General features: G+C 64.7%; 1 protein-coding gene across 1 annotated transcript in view; it reads right to left on the bottom strand.

Moving 5' to 3' along the window:
• Positions 1-19,811, bottom strand: part of SCARF2 (scavenger receptor class F member 2) — a 30,250-nt gene extending 10,439 nt beyond the window's left edge. Inside the window, 11 exon segments of the mRNA XM_064169045.1 lie at positions 1,629-1,746; positions 1,818-1,921; positions 6,201-6,329; positions 6,693-6,911; positions 7,003-7,522; positions 8,383-8,484; positions 10,059-10,117; positions 16,059-16,376; positions 16,378-16,485; positions 16,487-16,741; positions 19,582-19,811. Of these exon segments, the coding sequence (XP_064025115.1) occupies positions 1,629-1,746; positions 1,818-1,921; positions 6,201-6,329; positions 6,693-6,911; positions 7,003-7,522; positions 8,383-8,484; positions 10,059-10,117; positions 16,059-16,376; positions 16,378-16,485; positions 16,487-16,741; positions 19,582-19,811 (2,162 nt within the window).
• Positions 19,812-20,722: the final 911 nt, after the last annotated feature.

The following is a 20,722-nucleotide window of genomic DNA, read 5'->3' as shown; positions in this document are numbered from 1 at the left end:
AAGAGCCACAGCACCCACCTGGGACTGGGAGGCTTCAACTAAAACAGCACCACCCCCACCCAAGCCAAACCTGTGGCTCCTCTCTGTTTGCTCTCTGGCTTTGGAGTCTCCTGGGGCTGAGGTTTGAGGCAATCCTCTGCAGCCACAGGGCTCAGCAGCTCCATGTGCTGGTGCCAGGCAAACTGTGACCTGCTGCACCTCGAATCCTGGGGGCAGTTCTGGGCCACTCACTCCAAAAAGGACACTGAGGAGCTGGGGCAGGGCCAGAGCAGGGCAGCAAAGCTGGGGAAGGCTCTGGAGAGCAGGGCTGGGGAGGGGCAGCTGAGGGAGCTGGGGGAGTGCAGCCTGCAGCAGAGGAACCTGAGGCAGAGCTCAGTGCTCTCTGCAGCTCCCTGAGAGGAGGCTGCAGCCAGCTGGGGCTGGGCTCTGCTGCCTGGGCTCAGGTGAGAGAAGGAGAGGAAATGCCCTGGAATTGTGCCAGGGCAGGGTTAGGTTGGAGAGGAGGAAAAATGTCTTTGCTGTAAGAGTGGTCAGGGACTGGCAGAGGCTGCCCAGGGAGGTGGTGGAGTGCCCAGGCCTGGAGGTGTTCCAGAGCCATGGCACTTGGGGCTGTGGTTTGGTGCCCATGGTGGGGCTGGGTTGCTGCTTGGACTGGGTGAGCTTGGAGGGCTTTGCCCACCCAAACCATCCTGTGATTCTATGCCCACTGCCACTGTGGTCCCTCGGGATGCCCTGGCAAGGGACTGCTGCTGGGACAGCAGTGTGGGTGACAGCAGCTGCCCGGGGACACTGCAGAGTGCTGGCACCTCCCCCCTGGCTGCCGCCCAGCACAGCAGGCAGCGCTGCCTTCCTGCCTCCCTCTGCGGGCTGGGGACACGCAGCCCCCAGGCTCTCCCGGCCAGATGTGCCGGGCTGGGATCGAGCTGGCAGGCCTGCAAGGGAAGGCTTCTGGAAAATTCCTCTGCACGGCTGGCAGCGGGAGGGGAGGCTTCCTCTGCAGCCAGAGGGGCTCCAGGGCTCTGGCTGAGCACCACCAGCCCTCCCCGCTCTGCAGAGGGGCTCCCTGCATCCTCCCACAGCAGAGCTGCTGCCCAAACACTGCCAGCATCCCGAGCCTGCTGCAGCCATTTGCCCTCCCTGCCCTGAGTGCCCTCCTGCAGGGCAGCTGGCAGTGCTCATGGGCAGCAGGCAGTGCTGCAGCCCACCCCTGGCTCTCTGCCCACGGCCCAGGGGTGTGTTCTGGGGCTTGCTGCCCTCGCTCTATTTTAGGGCTGCCTTTGCAGATCGGCTCCAGCCCCCTGCAGCCCGCATGGGACCTGCTGAGTCTGCAGGAGGGGAATGCCCACAGGAGGGGAACACACACAGGCAAAGGCAGAGGGGGGGTCTCCAGGCAAGGCTCACCCCAAGGCCTTCATCACCCCCTCGGCTGTGTGCTACCCCGGGGATGCAGTGGGACCTGCAGGGCACACGGTGCCAGTCAGGTAGAGCTGCTGCCCCTGCATTCCCTTACTGGCGCCAGCCCTGCCCTGGTCGTGGATGCCCCCAGCTGTCCTCAGCCCCGCGGGTGCCCCCTCTGCTGGGGCCCTGCAGCAGAGCCTGGCAAGAGCGTGCCCAGCCCTGGCACTCACCCGCGGGCTTCGTCCTTCTTGCGGCAGACGCAGCAGCAGCAGAGCAGGGAGAGCAGGAGGATGAGCAGCAGCGCCAGGAGGGCTCCCGCCCCGATCACCCCCATCCGCTGGTTGGCTTCTGCAAGGCACAGCAGCCCTTCAGCCCCGCGGCAGGGCCTGGCACCCCGGCCCCTGCCCGACGGCACTCACCCATGTGGCAGGCACCCGTCAGAGGGTCGCAGGCATCGTCGTGGCAGCTGCAGGCTTGGGCACAGTTGGCTCCGTAGCGGCCGGGCGGGCAGGTCAGGTTGCAGCTGCAGGCAGGGGTGGGATGGGCTGGGTGAGGGCGCTGCAGGCTGCTGCCCCTTCCCAAGCCCTCCACGCTCCGGGGACAATTCCTCAGGCCACTCCTACACAGCCCCCCCCGACCCTGCGGGCATCCCTCATGCCCAGGGAGCAGGAGCCCATTGCCCGCCCAGCAGCTCTGCCCAGCTCAGAGGCTCCTGCTGCTCCCTGCACAGGGCTCTGTAATTAGGCACAGCAATTAGGAGAGGTCATTAAGCCCAGCAGGTTGCAGCTAGGGACACCCCACTGGCACACATGGGATGCCCAGCTCAGTGTGCCAGAGATGTGGCTGTGGCACCCCCAGGCCTCACCATGCCCAGTGCCCACAGTGGTTTTAGTTTGGTTGTTTGGCCTCCACCAAGAAGAAGTGGAGCAGCCCTGAGACATCTCTGTCAGAGCAGATCCTGCTGGTGTGCTAGGCCTGGCATCAAATCAAAGATCAGAGAGGGCACTGGGCTGGCAGGGACCCTCCAGAGGCATCCTGCCCACCCCCTGCAGGCAGCAGGGACAGCTGCAGCCAGAGCAGGCTGCACAGGGACACAGCAAGGCTGAGCTTGGATGGCTGCAGGGATGGGGCCTCAAGCACAGCCCTGGGCAGCCTGGGCCAGGCTCTCCACACCCTCTGCAGGCTGCACAGCCCCAACTCTGCCAGCCTGTGCCCACAGCAGAGCTGCTCCAGCCTCTGAGCATCTCTGTGGCCTCCTCTGGAGCCTCTCCAGCAGGTTCAGGTCTCTCCTGTGCTGGGCTCCCACAGCTGCCCCCAGCCCTGCAGCTGAGCTCTCCCCAGAGCAGAGCAGAGCAGAGCAGAGGGGCAGGAGCTCCTCTCTGCAGCTCTGCCCACACTGCTCTGGGTGCAGCCCAGGCTGCCCTTGGCCTCCTGTGCTGCCAGTGCCCACTGCTGGCTCCTGCCCAGCTTCTCCCCCACCAGCACCCCCAAGTCCTTCTCTGCAGAGCTGCTCTCATCTCCTCACCCCCAGCCTGGATTAATGCTGAGGGTTGCCCCAACCTAGGTGCAGGACCTTGCCCTTGGCCTTTTGAACCCCACTGTGCCCCCACACTGCTAAAATGACCTCACTGGCAGAGTCACCAGGGGGGTGGCACAGCCATGAACAGGCATTAACCCACAAGCACCAAGGGACTGAGCCCACAAAGTCCATCTCAGAGCAGCCAGGCTCTGAGTGTGGGCAGAACCAGCCCAGCCTTCCCTGCCAGCACTGGGGTGGGCAGCAGGTGCAGGACCCAGAGGGGTGTGTGGGATGTTGGCAGTGCCGCGGGCACCAAACCACCCAGCAGCTGCTCACGGCCGGCAGCAGCCCCAGCAGAGCACCTGCAGCCCTGAGGAGCCAGCAGGCCCCGGCCCAAAGCTGCTCTGCAGAGGCCACAGCTGCCCCCAGCCGTTGGCACCGTGCCCAGAGGCAGCTCAGCCCATTTCATGCTGTGGGGAGTTCCAAGGTGCCGCCACCGAGCCTCGTGCCCAGCACCCGCCCCGTGCCTGGCAGGGCACAGGCCGAGCCCTGCTGCTCCCCACGCTGTGCTGGGCAGTGGCATGGCAGCTGGGATGCCCCCTGGGCACCCCAAAACTCCTCACCCCATGGTTTACACCCAGATCTTTGCCCCAGGCTGAGCTTTCCCGAGGGCACCCTGGCACCCCTTGTGCACCCCCCAGCAGCTGCAGCAGCTTCTCCTTCTGCACTGCAGTCTCTGCCTGGGGGGAGCCTGAGCCAGGCCAGGGGGGAGTGGTTTGGAGCTGAGGCAGAGCAGGGGGAGAGTGGGGCTGAGGCAGAAGCTGTGCAGTGTGAGGCTGCTGAGCCTCTGGCATGGGCTGCCCAGGGAGGCTGTGGCTGCCTCCTGGGGGGGCTCAAGGCCAGGCTGGGTGAGGCCTGGAGCAGCCAAGCCCAGCTGAGAGCTGTCCCTGCCCATGGCAGGGGTGGAAGCAGATGAGCTCTGAGCTCCCTTCCAACCTAAGCCAGGCAAAGATTCTGTAATCCTTCAGGGGCAGAACCCCTGCATGGTGATGGCATCCCCTGCATGGTGATGGCATCCCCTGCATGGTGAGGGCATCTCCTGCATGGTGAGGGCATCCCTGGCATGGTGACGGCATCCCTGGCATGGTGAGGGCATCCCTGGCATGGTGAGGGCATCCCTTGCATGGTGAGGATATCTCCTGCATGGTGAGGGCATGCCTGGCATGGTGAGGACATCTCCTGCATGGTGAGGGCATGCCTGGCATGGTGAGGACATCTCCTGAATGGTGAGGGCATCCCATGCATGGTGAGGGCATCCCTGGCATGGTGAGGGGCTCCCCTGCATGGTGAGACCATCTCCTGCATGGTGAGGGGCTCCCTGGCATGGTGAGGGCATCCCCTGCATGGTGAGGGCATCCCTTCTGACTCCATCCAGAAACCAGCTCCTCTTCAGCCAAGTGCTGTGATGGTGACAATCCCCCTGGCCAGTCCCAGCATGCCCCCAGGCCACCCAGTGCCACCCACATGGTTAGGTCAGCCCTGGGCATCCCTGGTCCCCCTGTTGCTGGTGCTGTATCGGGGTCTCAGAGCAGTTTAATTCACACAGTGCCCCCCAGCACTGTGCCCAGAGCACCTGGGCACACCCTTGGTGAGCACTGGGAGCCCTCACCCTGCTTTTGCTACCGAGCATGGCAGTGATGCCCAGGCTGAGCATCCTGAGCTGGTGCTGATGCCCAGCCAGCAATTCAGCAGCACAAATGATTGGGCAAGGCCCCCAAAAGCCACCCCAAACAAAACTGCTCCCTGTTTAGATGCCCTGAGCAAAACATGGGCATGGGCAGGATGCCAGCTCGGGGCCCCCATCGCTGCCATCAGCCTCACAGGTAAGTGCTGGTCCATGCCAAGAAGGTCAAAGGGCATCCTGGGGTGCATGGAGAGGAACAGTAGGTTCCACTCTGCCCTGGTGAAGCCACATCTGGAGAGCTGGGTCCAGTCCTAGGCTCCACAATTAGAGAGACAGAGAACTGCTGGGGAGAGCCCAGGGCAGGCTGCAGAGCTGCTGAGGGGCCTGGAGCAGCGCCGGGAGGAGCAAAGGCTGAGAGCCCTGGGGCTGAGAGCCTGCAGGAGAGCAGCCCCAGAGGGGAGTGAGCAATGCCCAGCAACAGCCAAAGGAGCTATGGGGGGGCAAGAGGCTGGGGCCAGACTCTGATCAGTGGTGCCCAGGGACAGGACAAGGGGCACAAACTGGCACCCAGGAGGTTCCACCTGAGCAGGAGGGGAAAGTTGTTTGGTGTGAGGGTGCTGGAGGCCTGGAGCAGGCTGCCCAGAGAGGTTGTGGAGTCTCCTGCTTTGGAGCCTTTCCAAACCCAGATGCCATTCTTGATGATCCTTGAGCCTCCCCCTTAGGCAGGGGGAAAGGAAAGGACTGGAGGGTGAAGAAGACCTCAGCTGCAACCGTGGCTGGCAGCAGGGGCACCTGGCAGACCATCTGCAGTGCTAGGATGTGGCTTTCTCTCTCTTGGCAGGTAAAATTCCACTCCAACAAGCCATGGTTTGTCACTGGCATTTGTGGTTGCCAGAGAGGCATTTCACAGAGCCATGCAACTGCTGAGCCTGGCAGAGGCCTCTGAGCTCACCCAGCCCAAGCACCCCCGCAGCTCCCAGCCCTGCTGCCGAGCCACTGCCACTGCCCCACGGCCCTCAGCACCACAGCTCCGAGGCACCTCCGGGGGTGGGCACTGCACCACCTGCCTGGGCAGCCTGGGGCAGGGGCTGGGCACCCTTGCTGGGCAGAAACTCTGCCTCAGAGCCAACCTGAGCCTGCCCTGGCACAGCCTCAGGCTCTTTCCTCTTGCCCTGTGCCTTGGTGCCTGTGAGCAGAGCCCAGCCCCAGCTGGCTGCAGCCTCCTCTCAGGCAGCTGCAGAGAGCACTGAGCTCTGCCTCAGGCTCCTCTGCTCCAGGCTGCACCCCCCCAGCTGCCTCAGCTGCCCCTCCCCAGCCCTGCTCTCCAGAGCCTTCCCCAGCTTGGTTGCTCCTCTCTGAGCCTGCTCCATCTCCTCAATGTCCTCCTTGGAGTGAGGAGCCCAAAGCTGACCCCAGGGCCGCAGGTGTGCCCTCAGCAGTGCCCAGCACAGGGCTCCTGCTGCAAACAGCTCCCAGGGCTCTCCTCTCCCCCACGCAGGATTGCTCCGCGACTGCTTCCACCGCAGGAAGCCTCTCAGCCGGGAACCACCTGGGGCGCCAAGGAGCAGGAGGTGCCCGAGCAGCCCGAGGGTCACTTACTAGGCGCCGTGGGAGCCGGGGTGGCAGAGGCAGCGCCCGGTCTCGAAGTGGCACTGCCCGTTGGCGCAGTCGCTGCAGACGAAGGCGCAGTTCTCCCCGTACGTCCCGTTCCGGCACTTGGTTTCACACCTGGGCAGGGGCGAGGGCAGGTGGTTGGGGCACCCCCAGGGCTCCTGGCATCCCCTCAGCCCTCCTGCCTGCTGCCTGTGGTCAGTCCTCTCCGGGTGCTGCAAAGCCCCAGAAGCAAGCCTAGGCACAAGAGCCTGCGGGGGCAGCACCCCAGCTGAGCACCCAACCCTACCCGGGGGCGTCAGGCAGGGGTCTTGCAGGGTGTCTCTGACCCTATGGTCATGCCAATGGGCTCAGCCCATCCCTGCCTGCCTCTGCCTGCTGCAGATCCCCCTAGGCAGCTCCGGTCTCCCAGCAGGGAGCAGCACGGGGGCGGTGGGCATCACTCCGGCAGGTGCCAGCCCGGTGCCCGGGCACACTCACCGGTCTCCGATCCAGCCCGGGTTGCAGTGGGAGCACTTCCCGTTGATGTGGTTGCAGGTGTGGCCGTCCTTGCAGGGGGGACAGAGCTTCTCACAGCCCTCTCCGTAGAAGCCAGGCGAGCAGGGCTGGTCGCACTTGGTGCCGTTCCAGCCGGGCTCGCAGGTCAGGCAGCGCCCATCCGCCACGGTGCAGGGCTGCAGGCTCTTGCACTGCCCACACCTGCAGGGGCCAAGGCGGGCAGCGCATCACCGCCGCGGCCCCTGCCGCCGCCGCCGCGCCCGGGGTGCCGCGGGGGGCCGGGCACACTCACCGCCTCCGGCAGCCTTGCCCGTAGAAGCCGGCGGGGCAGGGCTCGCGGCAGTACTTGCCCCGGTAGCCCGGCTCGCAGGCGCAGGTCCCGTCCACCGGGTTGCACTTGCCCTTGTAGCACTGGCAGTAGCGGTCGCAGCGGGGCCCGAAGGTGCGCTCCCGGCACTGGCAGCGCCCGGTGAACTGCTCGCAGGGCGAGTTGTTGCAGGAGCATTGGTTGTTGCAGCCGCGGCCCCACCAGCCGGGCTGGCACAGGCAGTTGCCCGTCTGCTGGTCGCAGTGGGCGTTGTGGCTGCAGTAGCAGGAGGTGGAGCACTGGGGGCCCCACCAGTTGGGCTCGCAGCTGCACTTGCCCGTCCGCTGGTCGCACTTGCCGTGCTTGCACAGGCACAGGCTCTCGCACTTGGGGCCCCAGCGGTTGGGGTTGCAGGTGCACTGCCCCGTCACGTCCTCGCACTGCCCGTTCGGGTGGCAGCTGCACATCTCCTTGCAGTCGGGACCCCAGAACTGGCGCGGGCACTCTGTGGGCAGAGCTGTCAGCCCTGGGCACTGCCCCGTGACACAGCCCCGCCGCTGGACTGCAGGGGAGGTTGCCCTCCCCCTGCCCCTCCCGCTTCCCCTTCTCCCCCGCTCCGGACTTGTTCAGGGAAAGGGTGGTCAGGGACTGGCAGAGGCTGCACTGGCAGAGGCTGCACTGGCACAGGGGGACAGCCTCCCCCTGACCCTACTCCCCCTGCCCCCACCGTATTTGTTCAGGGAAAGGGTGGTCAGCGACTGGCACAGGCTGCACTGGCACAGGCTGCACTGGCACAGGGGGACACCCTCCCCCTGCCCCTACTCCCCCTGCCCCTGCAGTATTTGTTCAGGGAAAGGGTGGTCAGCGACTGGCACAGGCTGCACTGGCACAGGGGGACACCCTGCCCCTGCCCCTCCAGTGTGGCACAGGCTGCCCAAGGAGGTGGAGTCATCAACCCTGCAGGTGTTTGAAAAGTGGTTTGGATGTGGTGCCCGGGGTTATGGTTTAGGGGTGAAGCTTGCAGGGTAGGGCTAATGGGTGGGCTTGGTGGTCCCCAGGGGCTTTGCCAACTGGAATGTTTCTGTGATTCTGTGAATCCCAAAGGGGTCTCTCGACCACAGCATCCCCCTCCCCACTAACCTCCCGGTGTATTGGAGCTCGGTGGAGACCCCCCCCCCCCAGTCTCAAAGGCGTCTCTCAACCACAGCATCCCCCTCCCCACTAACCTCCCGGTGAATGGGAGCCAGAGGGATGGGCAGAGGTAGAGCTGAGGGATGGGCAGAGGTGGAGCTCTGGGAGGAGCCCGCAGCCCGGGGTCAGCCCGGGGAAGCCTGCTGAGGGCACAGGGGGGGCTGTGGTACTCACTGGTGTCGCAGTTGGCACCGAAGTAGCCGTGCCGGCAGCGGCACTCGCCAGGCCGGACGCACACCTCGTTCTCCTTGCAGGTGAAGTTGCCCTCGCACACAGCTGGACAGGCAGACAGGCAGACAGACGGCAGGCATGAGCGCAAGCACCACTGGGCTCCACCCTGCCCCCCCAGCCCCACACGGCTGAGTCGTGGCGCTGTGACCGCCCTGGCAAGCGGCCGGGCAGGCTGCATTGGACCCTTCCTTGCCAGGACAATGCCACCTGCCTCCTGCCGCCCATCTCAGCTCCATCCTAGCCGCCAGCCCCCCGCAGCCCAGCCCAGGCCAGCTGCTGGCACGGGCTGTGCCCCGGAGCAGCGTCCCTCACTCAGCTCCGCGGCGCTGGCAGAGACAGCACCGGGGAAGAACAGGGAGGGGAGGCGAGAGGGCTGCAGGCAGCGATGAGCACAGTGCCCCTGCCCCCCGCCCTGCCTTCCTTACGGCGCCGCTGCCGCCCACAGCGCTGCCCCTCCGGCCCCTCTCCTGACCAGCGGACTTTGTGCTGGGGCCAATGCCCAGAGCAGGGCAGCACTGGCAGATCCCTCCGCAGCCATCGGGAGAGGGAGAGCAGGACCACCCACCCCAGCCACCTTACCTGGGAGCTCTTAGACCTACGGTGGTGGATACTATAGACCCCCCTAAAACAGACAGATCACACAGGTTAGGAGCAGTGAGTAACGGTTAGGGCAGGCTGAGGGGGCAAGGAGATGGGCACAGCTGGCCTGTGGGACCGTCTCCCCCCCGCTGTCCTGGCAGACCCTGTCCTTGCTCTTCCTGCTGGCACAACAGAGGTCCCTGCCCTGTTCCCAGCACGCAGGCAGCCCATGCATGCAGCGAGCAGTTAGGGGCTCATGCAGGGTGGGTTAGTTGGTTACTTGCTTTTTGCTGCCGACTGCACACCGCTGGCACCCTGGGCTGGTGCACAGAGCTCCTCCAGCCCTCCTGGGGCCAGCAGCACAGGTGCCCCCAGACAGCCTCCTGCATCGTGCTGTAGAGCAAGGCATGAGCGAGGACCACCGTCCCTCCCCCAGGGAGGCTGCCCTGCCTACAGCTTTGGAGGTCCCCACCTGCTGGGCACTCCTCTGCCTCAGCAGCTTCTCCCTTTTGGGCCACGATGGACATGTACCAGGTCGTGGCAGCTTCTCCTCTGGCTTGGCTCCCCACACTGCTGCAGAACCCGTGGGAAATGTCCTGGTCCCATCCCTGCAGCTGCACATTTGCCTGACCCTTGGGTCTCCTCCTTTGGATCCGAAGCTGGCCAGCATGGAGAGAAACCCCCTCTGGCCTGGGAGCAGGGCTGGTGCTGGAGGAGCCAGCATCATGCAGGAGCCCATGGGGAGATGAAGCAGCCCAGGGCATCACCATGGGTGTGAGAGGTACTCCAGGGGCTGGGCTCCACGACCAGCACCCCAGCACTGGGGCTGCAGGCCCATCCACCCCTGTGCTGAGTGCAGCAGGGAGGCAGGAGAGCCTCCAGCAGCCCCAGAGCCCGAGGCAGGCAGAGGTCCCCAGGACAGGGGCTCCTTGCTGTAGGACACGCTGGGGTGGCCACTGCCGGCAGTGCTGCAGGCAGGAGGGCTCAGCAGAGGACGGGCAGAGGAGCAGTGCCCAAGGAAGCAAGCCACTGGCGCTTACCTATCAGACACTCGCTCCCTTGTTGCCTCCATCCCGGGCAGCACACGAGCACCGAGGAGCTGCAGGGCAAACAGACCCACCAGAGACAGTTAATGCCCTCAGCGTGCCCTGCTCCTTCCCAAAACCCCACCGATGCTGGGCCGGGGAGAGGTCCTGCTCCCAGCTGAAGCATGGCTGGGGGCTGCTGCAGCGCCGTGGGGCAGGGACGGCTTTTGGCTCCTCCTCTGGCATGCAGGGAGCACAGATCTGGAGGCGCTCCCGTGGGTGCTGGCTCGAGATGCCCTAGCGGCCAGCCGAGGGCAGGACCAGTTTCTGCCGTCGGTCAGGAGCGATGAGACAACGAAAGTCGAGTTTCCAACTGCTGCTGTCAGGAAAACGCCAAAGACTCCCAAAAGCTGGGAAAAAAGGGAAGGCTGCAAACGTCCCAGGGGAAAACCAACTGCTCTGCCCCCAAGGGTCGGGCACAGCAGCCTGCTCCAGCATGGGCACGGTGCCTGCTGCCAGGCTCCTGGCTGTCCCCTCTGGGTGCTGGACCTCTCTGCTCAGGACGGTGCTGGTGTGAGTATTGTCTGGCAGTGCCCACACCACCAGCACCCTCATGCTGCTCTGCTCTGCTCTGCCTGCCCACAGCTCGCTGCCAGCATGCAACCTCTGTGCCGGGTGCCAGCAGAAGCTGGCAGCAGACTGGGAAGGACATGGGCAGCACTGGCAACACCTGCAAGCCCTCCTGGGTGCAGGGGTAGCAAACAAGTGTCCCTTCAGCTCAGCCCTGCCCTGCCTGTGGCTCAGGGGACTTGCTTGGCACTGTCTGGCTCCTGCAGAAAGACTGAACATGGCCAAAAGCCCAAGGACACTGCTCAGTGGCCTGGGACTGGCACTCCAAAGGCAGGCTGGAGCCACTCTGCCAGCTCCCAGGGGACATTCTCCAGGTACAAGCTGGGCAATGCCAGCTGCAGTCTGCTGGGAGTCCTTGAGTGACCCTGAGTGCCGTCACCTCCAGAGAGCACCATGCACAGGCTCACAGAACCACAGAACATTAGGGGCTGGGAGGGAGCTCCAGAGAGCAGCCAGCCCAAGCCCTGCCAGAGCAGGGCACACAGCAACACAGCCAGCAGAGTTTGGAATCTCTCCAGAGCAGGAGACTCCACAGCCTCTCTGGGCAGCCTGCTCCAGGCCTCCAGCACCCTCACAACAAACAAGCCTCTCCTCATGCTGAGCTGGCACTCCTTGGGCTCCTGCAGCCGAAGCACTTCTGCTGCAAGCTTGACCCCAGACAGCCCCGATGCAGGGTCTCAGCCCCCCTCGGAGCCTCAACCGGAGATGCTCAGCTCCCTGCTGGGGTGGGACGGGTGGGGACCGAGCAGGGACACCTCACAAACACCCCCCAAAAGCTGGGAGCTCACAAAGCCCAGGGCATGCCAGAGGGATCCCTCGGGGTGAGGCAGCCCTGCTCATCCCCGGGCTGACCCACTCGGCCCCAGCCCGACCGGCAGGCACTGCCCGGTCCCTGCCGGTGCCAGCAGCGATGCTGAAGGGCTGCAAAGAGCCCGAGTGGCTGGCGAGGCAGGGCCAGGCAGGGCCAGGCAGGGCCGGGGCCGGCGGCAGGGCCTGGAATGCGCTCGGCTTTTCCGTTTTTGTTTTTCTTTTCTTCCCCCTTTCCTCTTTCTGCGCAACAAACGCGGCAGAGGAGGAGGGGACAGCGAGGGAGCCTTCGCTCTAACCCAGCGCCGTCACACGACCACGTCTGGCTGCCAGACCGCCGTGTCCCGGGGCCGAGAAGGGAGCTGCCAGCAGCCCCCCAAAGCCAGATGTGGGCACTGGAGGCAGTGGGGGTGGGGGTGTGCCGGAGGCAGCGCCTAGCAGCGGCCCCCGGGCGGGCAGCAGCGGCACGGCCGGGCCGGCAGCACCGCGGCCCCTTCGCGCAGCGGCCGGGGAAGAGTTGGAAAGGAGGCAGAAAGGAACCACAAAAATGATTCAAGGCCTGGAAAAAATGCCTTGCAGCTGGAGCCCAAAATAGCTCCAGCTCTGCAGCCCGCCCGGGCCGGCGTGAGGCGCTGCCATGGCGGCTGGAGGGTACCCCCCACCCGGCACCCCGGGGCATGCAAACGGTGTGACCAGCAAAGGTGGGAAGGGGGTCAAGCACCAAACCACCTCCTCAGCGTGGGCTGCAGACAAGGCTCTTCTCTGCTAGAGGCTTCAGGCTGCCCTCCCCAAAGAGCCAGGTCTGCTGCGCTGGGATGCTTGGGCACAGGCAGGGCAGGGCCCGCGGTGCCCTGAGCCTACCATGGCACAGGCTGCCCCACCTGGGCTTGCCTTCACCACTCCACCCTTTGGAAACCCAGCGTTTGGAGGGCTTCAGATGAAACCACTGCGGGTTTGCAAGGAGAAACTCCTCTGCTTGGGAAGCTTCCTGCCTTGAACAGCTCATCCTGGGCACTGGAACGGGCATCGCAGGGTATGCACCAAGGAGCCCCGGCCCGACAACAGCCAGCCACAGAAACACGGTGGTGAGAGGGTAAAACCCTTCCCCTGCTGCGAGCTGGAGGAGGTGAGCAGGACCACGACCTCCAACAGCTGGACCCAGGCCCACCCACTGCCCTGCCAGACACAGGGTTGGTGCTTATCTCTGCCCTGATAACCAATCTCCCCTTCCCTGTGCCAGCCACCCACCTCCACACACCTCTGCTCAGCTCCCCCTTAGCTTATCAGCAGCTTTGACAGCAAAAAAATTTGCTCCCAGTGCCAGCAGAGGCAGCTGGGATGTGGCACTGGGTAATCGTGGCACACAGACTGGCTCCTGAGCACAGCCAGCCCCAGGTAGGGTTGGTGCTGGCTGCGGGGATGGGCAGCACCCATCAGGGTGTGAGTCTAAAGCACATCTTGTGGTCTCAGCTTCTCCAGAGTGGGCTTGCCCCTTGTGCCCCGTGAGCAGAAGAACTGGGATGACTGGCAGAGCCTTAGCACAGCTCATCCTGCCCCACAGGGCCATGCCACCACAGGTGGGCACAGTGCAAACGTTGCCTCTTTCTTTTTCTTCTCTTCAAAGCACTACAAATGCTGGGGAGGGGGAAAGAAGAAAGAGAAATTGCCTCTGAGATGTGGCTGTGGCTTGGTGCACAGCAGAAGGAGAGGGGATGCGAGCCCACCCAGCATTGCCCCCTTGCCACATGGGCACATGCTGCTCACGCTGGGCATCTGCAGATGTCCTGAGGGTTTCTGTGGAGGCTCAGTGTTTTTCTTGCAGCTGCATCTCTTATACTGCTCCTTGGAGCACAGCCTCTTTACTATGCCTATAGAGAGGGGTCCTCTTGCAGGCTCCTTATCTAGACCACTACAGACCCCCACTCTGAACAACAAGGAGCAAGCTCAAACCCCTAAAAGCAGAAGAGAGACCTTGGGGCTTGGGTGGGAGCTGCTGCTTGTGCTGACACCTCCCTGCTCTCAGCCCTGCCGAGGAGCCCTGCAGGTGCACAGCTCAGAGCCCACAGCACTGTGTCACCTTCCCCAGCCACACAGCCACCCACTGCCTTCCTCTCCCCTAGGCTCCTCTGAGCATTCCCCCAGCACTGACCTCCTTCCTTCTCCCTGTCACCCGTTCCTCAGGGCCACCCAGTCCCCCCCAGGTGGCACACATGGGCTCTTGGGACCACCAGGCCAGCGGCATTCCCTGCAACCGATGCCAGCTGCAGCTCCCCAACCCAAGCCTTGGGGCGCAGGCACGGAGAGATCCTCTGGAGCAGGCAGGAGCAGGATCATGGATGGAAAAGGGAGAGCTTCAGGAAGAGGAAAAGAAGGGAAAACTCAAGGAGTACCCAGCGAGAGCATTGGTGGGAGCAGGCCAGGGGCAGCAGTGCCCATGGATGCGGGGCTCTGCCAGCATCCCAAAGGGCAGCTTTGGGGAGGGTCACCCCAACTGGGTGTAAAAGCTGCAGATTCGGGAGCAGGCTGCATGCAGTACACAAAGCTCAATCCCAAACTGCCCCTGCACAGGCCCTTTGCTGCCACCCCAGGCACCTCCTGGCTCGCTAGCCAGGGTAGTTTCAAGAGGAGCTGAAGCAGAATCTTCTTGGGCCCTCCAAACCCATAGCTGGCATCTCTGAGGGATGCCCAGATGTACCAAGGGCTGCATGGCCAACTGTCCAGCCAGCAGCTTTACCAAGCTTGGTGGAGGACACTGGGACCTGCTCCCCAAGCCACCTCCAGCCCAGTGGCCTCCATCCCCAGGTACAGAGCAGGTCCCGCAGTGCCTGTGCCAGATTCCTGAAGCCACCAAGGAGGATTTGGGTGGTGACACACAGGGGGTCCCCCACCCCGAGAGGAGCAGCACAGTGAAGACAAAGGTGGGGGCCAAGGGTGTGGGTGGGACAGGAAGGGTCTGCAGAAGGGTGAGGGGTGGAAAACGGTGCCAACATCATCTCAGCATCCTAGGGACCGTCTTGTCCCACCCTGTCTGGCTCCCGGCTGCCTTCAGGACCCTTTCACCACGGGAGGATGGGCAGCATCCCCTGCCCACCCTGTGCTGCTTGCCAGCGAGTGCTCTTCTGCACCCAGGGCGCCACGGGCGGCACAAGCAGCTAGGCTGAACCCTGCGCTGCTGAGTACAGCATCTCCCCCACCTCCACCCAGCAGCTGGGAGGTGTATCCCTGTGCCAGGGGGCAGCCCCAGGCACCCCATCCCCGGCACATGGGGTGGGATGCTGAGAACAAGGGTGGGGACACTGCTCACGTCCCCTCTGCCACCCTGGGACGCAGTGGCAGTTCTGCTGGCCTGGCAGCCAAGGGAGGTCCACTCCCCTCACCCCCACCCCCCCCCCGGCCAGGAGCAGCGGGGCCGGGAGCTGCGGGCGCTCTGGTTCCTGAAAAGCCTCCTTAGGAAAGGCAGGCTGTAATTTGAGGAGGGGGCACCGGCGCCCCGCGGCCCTGCTGAATGGAGCCTTTATGCGGCCCCTCTGGCGCGCAGCACATGTTTTCCTTGTGGACTCGCCTGACCTCACGGTGCGATGTAAAGGTGCATTTATGGCCTGGGCCCCCCAGCAAGGGCCGGGGCTGGGCTCTCCGGGCCGGGCGGGAGCGGCTGCGGGCGCTCTGCCACCCGTGCTGGGGCCAGCCTGGAGAGGCGCCAGGCCAGCACCAAGCCCAGCGCTGAGGTGAAGCTTGGCCCGAGGTGGTGCCCCGCTCCGTGCTGCGCGCAGAGCGCTGGGGGCACGGACAAAGCGGTGCCAGCTGCCGCGGTTTTGTCCCCGGCCGGGCAGGCAGGATGTGACCCCGGGCACGGCCAGGCAATGCCAGCACCCACCTCCTGAAGCCAAGCCCGAGGCTCCAGGAGCTGCCAGCTTTACCATCCCAAGCAGTCCGGGGCAGCTCCACCAGGATGCCCAGAGCATCGTGCATCCTGCCAGCCCAGGTTCTGCCGCGGGGGTGCAGGACCGGCCCCTCCCAGTACAACCCAGGACCGGCTGCCCACAAGGGAACCGGCTCCGGGGATGCTGGATTGGCCCCCTCACAGCACCGATTCGATCCCCAGAAGCACCCAAGAGCAGATCCCCACAGCAGAATCAGCGCCAGGGACATCCAGGACCGGTCCTGGCGGCATCTTGGACCCACTCCCCGCAACACCCTCATCCTGCGGTGTGCAGGACCGGCTGCGGGTCGCTCAGAACCGGCTCCCCGCAGCAGGAGTGTCCCAAGGGCAGGGGCAGAGCCGGCCTCGGACTGCCCACGGCCAGGTCCCCGCTTCAAGTCCGATGATCAGGACCGGCACCCCCGCTCCGACCCCGTTCGGGCTCAGCTCCTCGCCGTTCGTCGGTGCCTCGCTCCCCCCGCCCCAGCCCCGCACAACTCGACTTTGTCTGGGACGGCGCCAGAGTAGCGGCTGGGGAGCGGACGGCGCAGGGAGCCGGTGCGGATCCCCCCGGTCCCGCCGCATCTCTCCGCGCCCTGGGCCCCGACCCGCGGGGTCCCGTCCCGCCCCGCCACACCTGCCCGCCCTGCCGCTCCTACCCGCCGGCCCTGCAGACGTTCCTGCCGCGGGGGCTCAGCTCCTGCGCGGCTCCGCGGCTCGGCAGCAGCAGCAGCAGCAGCAGCAGCGGCGGCAGCAGCAGCAGCGGCTCGGCTCCGGCTCCGGCCCGGGCGCGGCGGGGCGGGCGCAGCCCAGGGGCCGCCATGGCCATCGGAGCGGCGGGGCCCGGCCTGACCCGGCCCATCCCCTGCGAGGCCGGGCGCTTTGCCGCCCCCCCGCCCGCCGCGGCTCCGCCGTGCCCGGTGCCCGCCCTGCCCCGACCGCTGCTCGGCGGGCGGAAGCCGCAGTGCGAGCTCCGCCGCCGCCTCCCCCGCGCCCCTCTCGGCAGCGGCGGGAGGGGCCCCGCCGCCAGCCAGGAAATTCCGCATTGGTTCCCCTGACGCCGGGCCAGGCTCCGGGGGCCGCCGACCGCCGCCTCCCCACCGCGGGGAACCCGCCGCCCCGACGGCCACGGCCGGCCCGGCAGTCACCGCCGGTGAGGCGGCCGCGGGGCAGCGGCGGAGGCTGTGCTCCTGGCTTCCAGTTCAGCCCGGGGGTCCAGCCGCTCCCGGGTGCCCGGGAGTCCTGGGAGTCCAACGGCTCCCGGGGTCTGCACGTCCCCGGGGCCCGGCAGCACCAGGGCTGGGTTGTCGTTGTGCTTTGGCAGCCCCGGGGACCAACAGCCCTGGGTGACAAAGGGCAGCGGGGTCTGGCTGGCCCCGGCTCTGCCAGCTCCAGCTCCCCGGCAGTCTCCCAGCTCCAGGTCTCGCCTGTCCCAGACGTGCAACAGCCTCAGGATCCGTCTGACCTGGGGATCCAGCAGCTCCAGGGCTCCCACAGCCCTGGCTGCCCCAGGAGCCGAGGTCCAGCTGTGCTGGGGATGTGGCAGCCTCAGCTGTGTGACAGCACTGGGATGTGGCTGCCCGAGGGGTCCAGCGGCCCCGGCTGCCCGGCAGTCAGGGTGTCTGGCTGTCCTGGAGGTCTGGTAGCCCCAGGTGTGTGACAGCCCCAAGGTCCAGCTGCCCTGGGGGGTCTGGCATCTGCCTGTGTCCAACAGTCCCAGGTGTGTGCCCCATGGCCCCTGGCCCAGCCGTGCCAGAACTCAGCGAGCCAAGGGGCAGAGCCAAGGGAGCACAGCCCTGAGCAGAACCAGGACACAGCTGGGGCACACGCTGGGCACCTGTGGGGGTCTCACACCTCCAGCCCAGCAGGGCAGCCTGGCCAGTGAGCCTCTGCAGGCTGTCTGTACAGCAGTACTGAACGGGCAGGGGGCTTGCTGGGCCACCACCCTGGCCAGCTGGCTCCTCAGCTTAGTGCTCACTGCGAGAGATGGCTCAGGCTTGTCTGAGCTCCAGGGGTATCACAGAGGCACAGCACTGCCCAGACCTTTGAAATCATCCAGTCCCATCGTTAGGCTGCCTCTGACAAGTCACATCTCTAAGCTCCACACCTGCACAACTCTAAACCCCTCCAGGGACGCTGACTTCAGCACCTCCCTGGCCTGAGAACCCTTCAGTGAAGGAATTCTTCCTGATACCCAACCTCAACTTCCCCTGGCACAGCTGGAGCCATTTCCTCTTGTTCTGCCACTGCTGCTTGGTTGAACACACCAAGCACAGCTCTGCACCCTGCTCTCAGGGAACTGCAGACAGGCACAAGGTCTCCCCTCAGCCTCCTCTTCTGGAGACCAAACACCCCCAGCTCCCTCAGCTGCTCCTCCTCAGCCCTGTTCTCCAGACCCTTCCCCAGCTTTGCTGCCCTTCTCTGGACCTGCTCCAGCCTCTCAGTGTCCTTGTTGTGAGGACTCAGCCTTCAAGATGTGGCCTCAGCAGTGCTGAGCATAAGGATAAGAGCACATCCCTGGGCTTGCTGGTCCAGCTGAGAGCTGTGTGGTCAAAGCATGGGTGCAGGCCATCGATCAAGGGAGGCTCTTCTGCCCCTGTGTTCAGCACTGCTCAGGCCACACCTTGAGTGCTGTGTCCAGGTCTGGGCTCCTCCATTGCAGAGAGATATTGAGGTGCTGAAAGGTGCCCAGAGCAGGGCAGCAAGGCTGGGGAGGGGCCTGGAGCATAGCCCTGTGAGGAGAGGCTGAGGGAGCTGGGGGTGTGCAGCCTGCAGCAGAGGAGGCTCAGGGCAGAGCTGATTGCTGCCTGCAGCTGCCTGCAGGGAGGCTGTAGCCAGGTGGGGTTGGGCTCTGCTGCCAGGCAGCTAGGGCCAGAAGAAGGGGACAGAGCTTCAAGCTGTGCCAGGGCAGGTCTAGGCTGGATGTGAGGAGGAAGTTCCTGGCAGAGAGAGTGATTGGCACTGGAATGGGCTGCCCAGGGAGGTGGTGCGGTGCCCACCCCTGGAGGTGTTGAAGCCAAGCCTGGCTGGGGCACTGAGTGCCATGGTCTGGTTGGTTGGGCAGGGCTGGGGGCTAGGTTGGGCTGGGTGAGCTTGGAGCTCTCAGCCTGCTTGGTTCTGTGATTATCTCCCACCTGACAGCACAAATGCTTGCAGCAGTTTCCTGCTGAGTGCTGGCTGCACCCAAGCTGCCACGGGAAGATGTGGACACCTCCCCTGGAGCTGGGGGGCTGAGGCTCACACACGGCTGGGGTTTTCCTCTGGAAGTGGAGCCTCCATCACCCTGAGCAGGAGTTGGGCAGCATCCATCTGTAGAGGGTTAGGGGGGCCTGGGTGGTGTCCTGAGCACATTGGCTGCTCCAGGATCCCCTCAGTGAGCGTTTGGTGAGTTCTCAAACCAAACATCCTCACTGTCTGCAGTGCACAGGGCTGGTCTGCAGGGCAAAATCTCCCTCCAGCTCCAACAAGGCATTCCCAGTGGGAATCCTGTGCTAGTTTGAGACTCACTGGAATATTTTAGTGAGAAAAAATTAGGTGATAGGCTATGGCAAAGGAACAAAGCTGATGGCTGCTGCACTCACAGGCTGGCTGAGGTGTGGCAGAACCAGAGCACAAGCACAGCTAAGACAGAGTGTGAGAGTCTCTGGCTCTTGGAGTCTGTGTTTCTCCCTGGGCTTCTGTGTAACTAATCCTTCTGCTTCTAACCCCCCTGGCCCATGCTCCCAGCTCACCTTGCATGTAAGGCAGACTCTGGGATAAGGTAGAGGGGTGGATAGAAGGTGTAAGGGTGGTTGGGAGCCCCTCCTGGGGACTTTGGTTTCTGGGGGGCTGCTGTGTTTCTGTATTACCTTTACCTTGTCTGTTTCTGTCTGCAGCTGTGTTGTAACTCTCTGCTACTGCATCGTGCTGAGCTGTGAGCACAAAGCCTCAGTCCTTAACTTCCAGCTCTGCTGAGCCTACTCTGGTTGACTTCAGAAGATTGGGGGGGGGGGGGGAGGGAACTCCCAAACCACCACAGATCCCCTTCCTGTAGTTGCACCCCTATGAAGAAGTGGGTGCAAGAGTCTCAGCCACCTCCCAGTGCCATGCCCTGGGCAGTGGCTGGATGCAGTGCAAGGGTGGCTGGCAGGTGCAAGCTCTTGCCACTGGCTTGCAGACACCACCGCAGAAGCCACTACCAACCTGCCACTTTGGGAGCAGGGTTTGTGACGTCCTGGCCCAGAGTCTCCTGTGGCAGGGCACAGCAAGCCCTTGGAAGCTGCTGCCAGCTGGCGGCCAGAGGCGGAGCAGCTGTGGCGGTGCCGCAGGGCGGAGCGGCAGGAGGACTTCAGGTGCGCAGGGCAGGTGTCGTGCTCTGAGCTGGGTGCTGCTGCCAGGGCTGGGGGGCAGCACAGCCCACAGGCATCAGCCATCGCTTTGAGAGGCAGGGTTTGTGACGTGCTGGCCCAGAGTCTCCTCTGGCAGGGCACAGCAAGCCCAGATGCCCCATGGAAAGGGCATGCATGATGGCACAGCAGGGAGCAGCCAGGGTCCTGGGAAGGATCCCAGCAGGAAGCTGGGAAGGCAAAGCCATGCATGTCTCTGCTGCCCACAGAGCAACCCTGGAACTGGGCCACGGCTGGGGGCTCAGATCATGGAGCCATAGAATCACAGAGGATGGAAGAGACCTGTGAGGTCCAGCCCCAACCCAAGCACCACAGCCACTCAGCTCTGTCCTGCAGCTCCACACCCACAGCCTCTGCAACACCTCCAGCCATGGGGACTCCACCACCTCCCTGGGCAGCCTCTGCCAGCCCCAGACCACTCCTGCAGCCTCATCCCCAACCTCCCCCTCCCCTGGCACAGCCTCAGCCATCTCCTCTGCTCCTGTCGCTGCTTACCTGGGGGCAGAGCCCAGCCCCAGCCTCACTGCAGCCTCCCCTCAGGCAGCTGCAGAGAGCAAGGAGCTCTCCCTCAGCCTCCTCTTCTCCAGGCTGCACCCCCCCAGCTCCCTCAGCTGCTCCTCCAAACCCCTCCCCAGCCTCACTGCCCTTCTCTGGACACCTTCCAGCCCCTCAATGTCTTTCCTGTGCAGTGGTGCCCAGAACTGCACCCAGTGCTCAGGCTGTGCCCCACCCGAGCCCAGTTACAGGGGCACCATCAGTGCCCACACTGCTGCCCACACTGCTTTTGGTCAGGCTGCTGGTGCCCTTCTTGTCCAGCTGGGCACTGCTGGCTCATCTGCAGCCAACTGTTCAGGTGGCAGTGCCCATGCCCAGGATTGCCCTTACTGTGCTCCCTGTGCCATAGGTGTGTCAGCAGGCTGTGGCTGATGTCCCACTGC

The sequence above is a fragment of the Pogoniulus pusillus genome, chromosome 30 (genome assembly GCF_015220805.1).
Source record: "Pogoniulus pusillus isolate bPogPus1 chromosome 30, bPogPus1.pri, whole genome shotgun sequence".
NCBI lineage: Eukaryota > Metazoa > Chordata > Aves > Piciformes > Lybiidae > Pogoniulus > Pogoniulus pusillus.
This window is presented reverse-complemented; position numbering and strand designations above follow the sequence as displayed.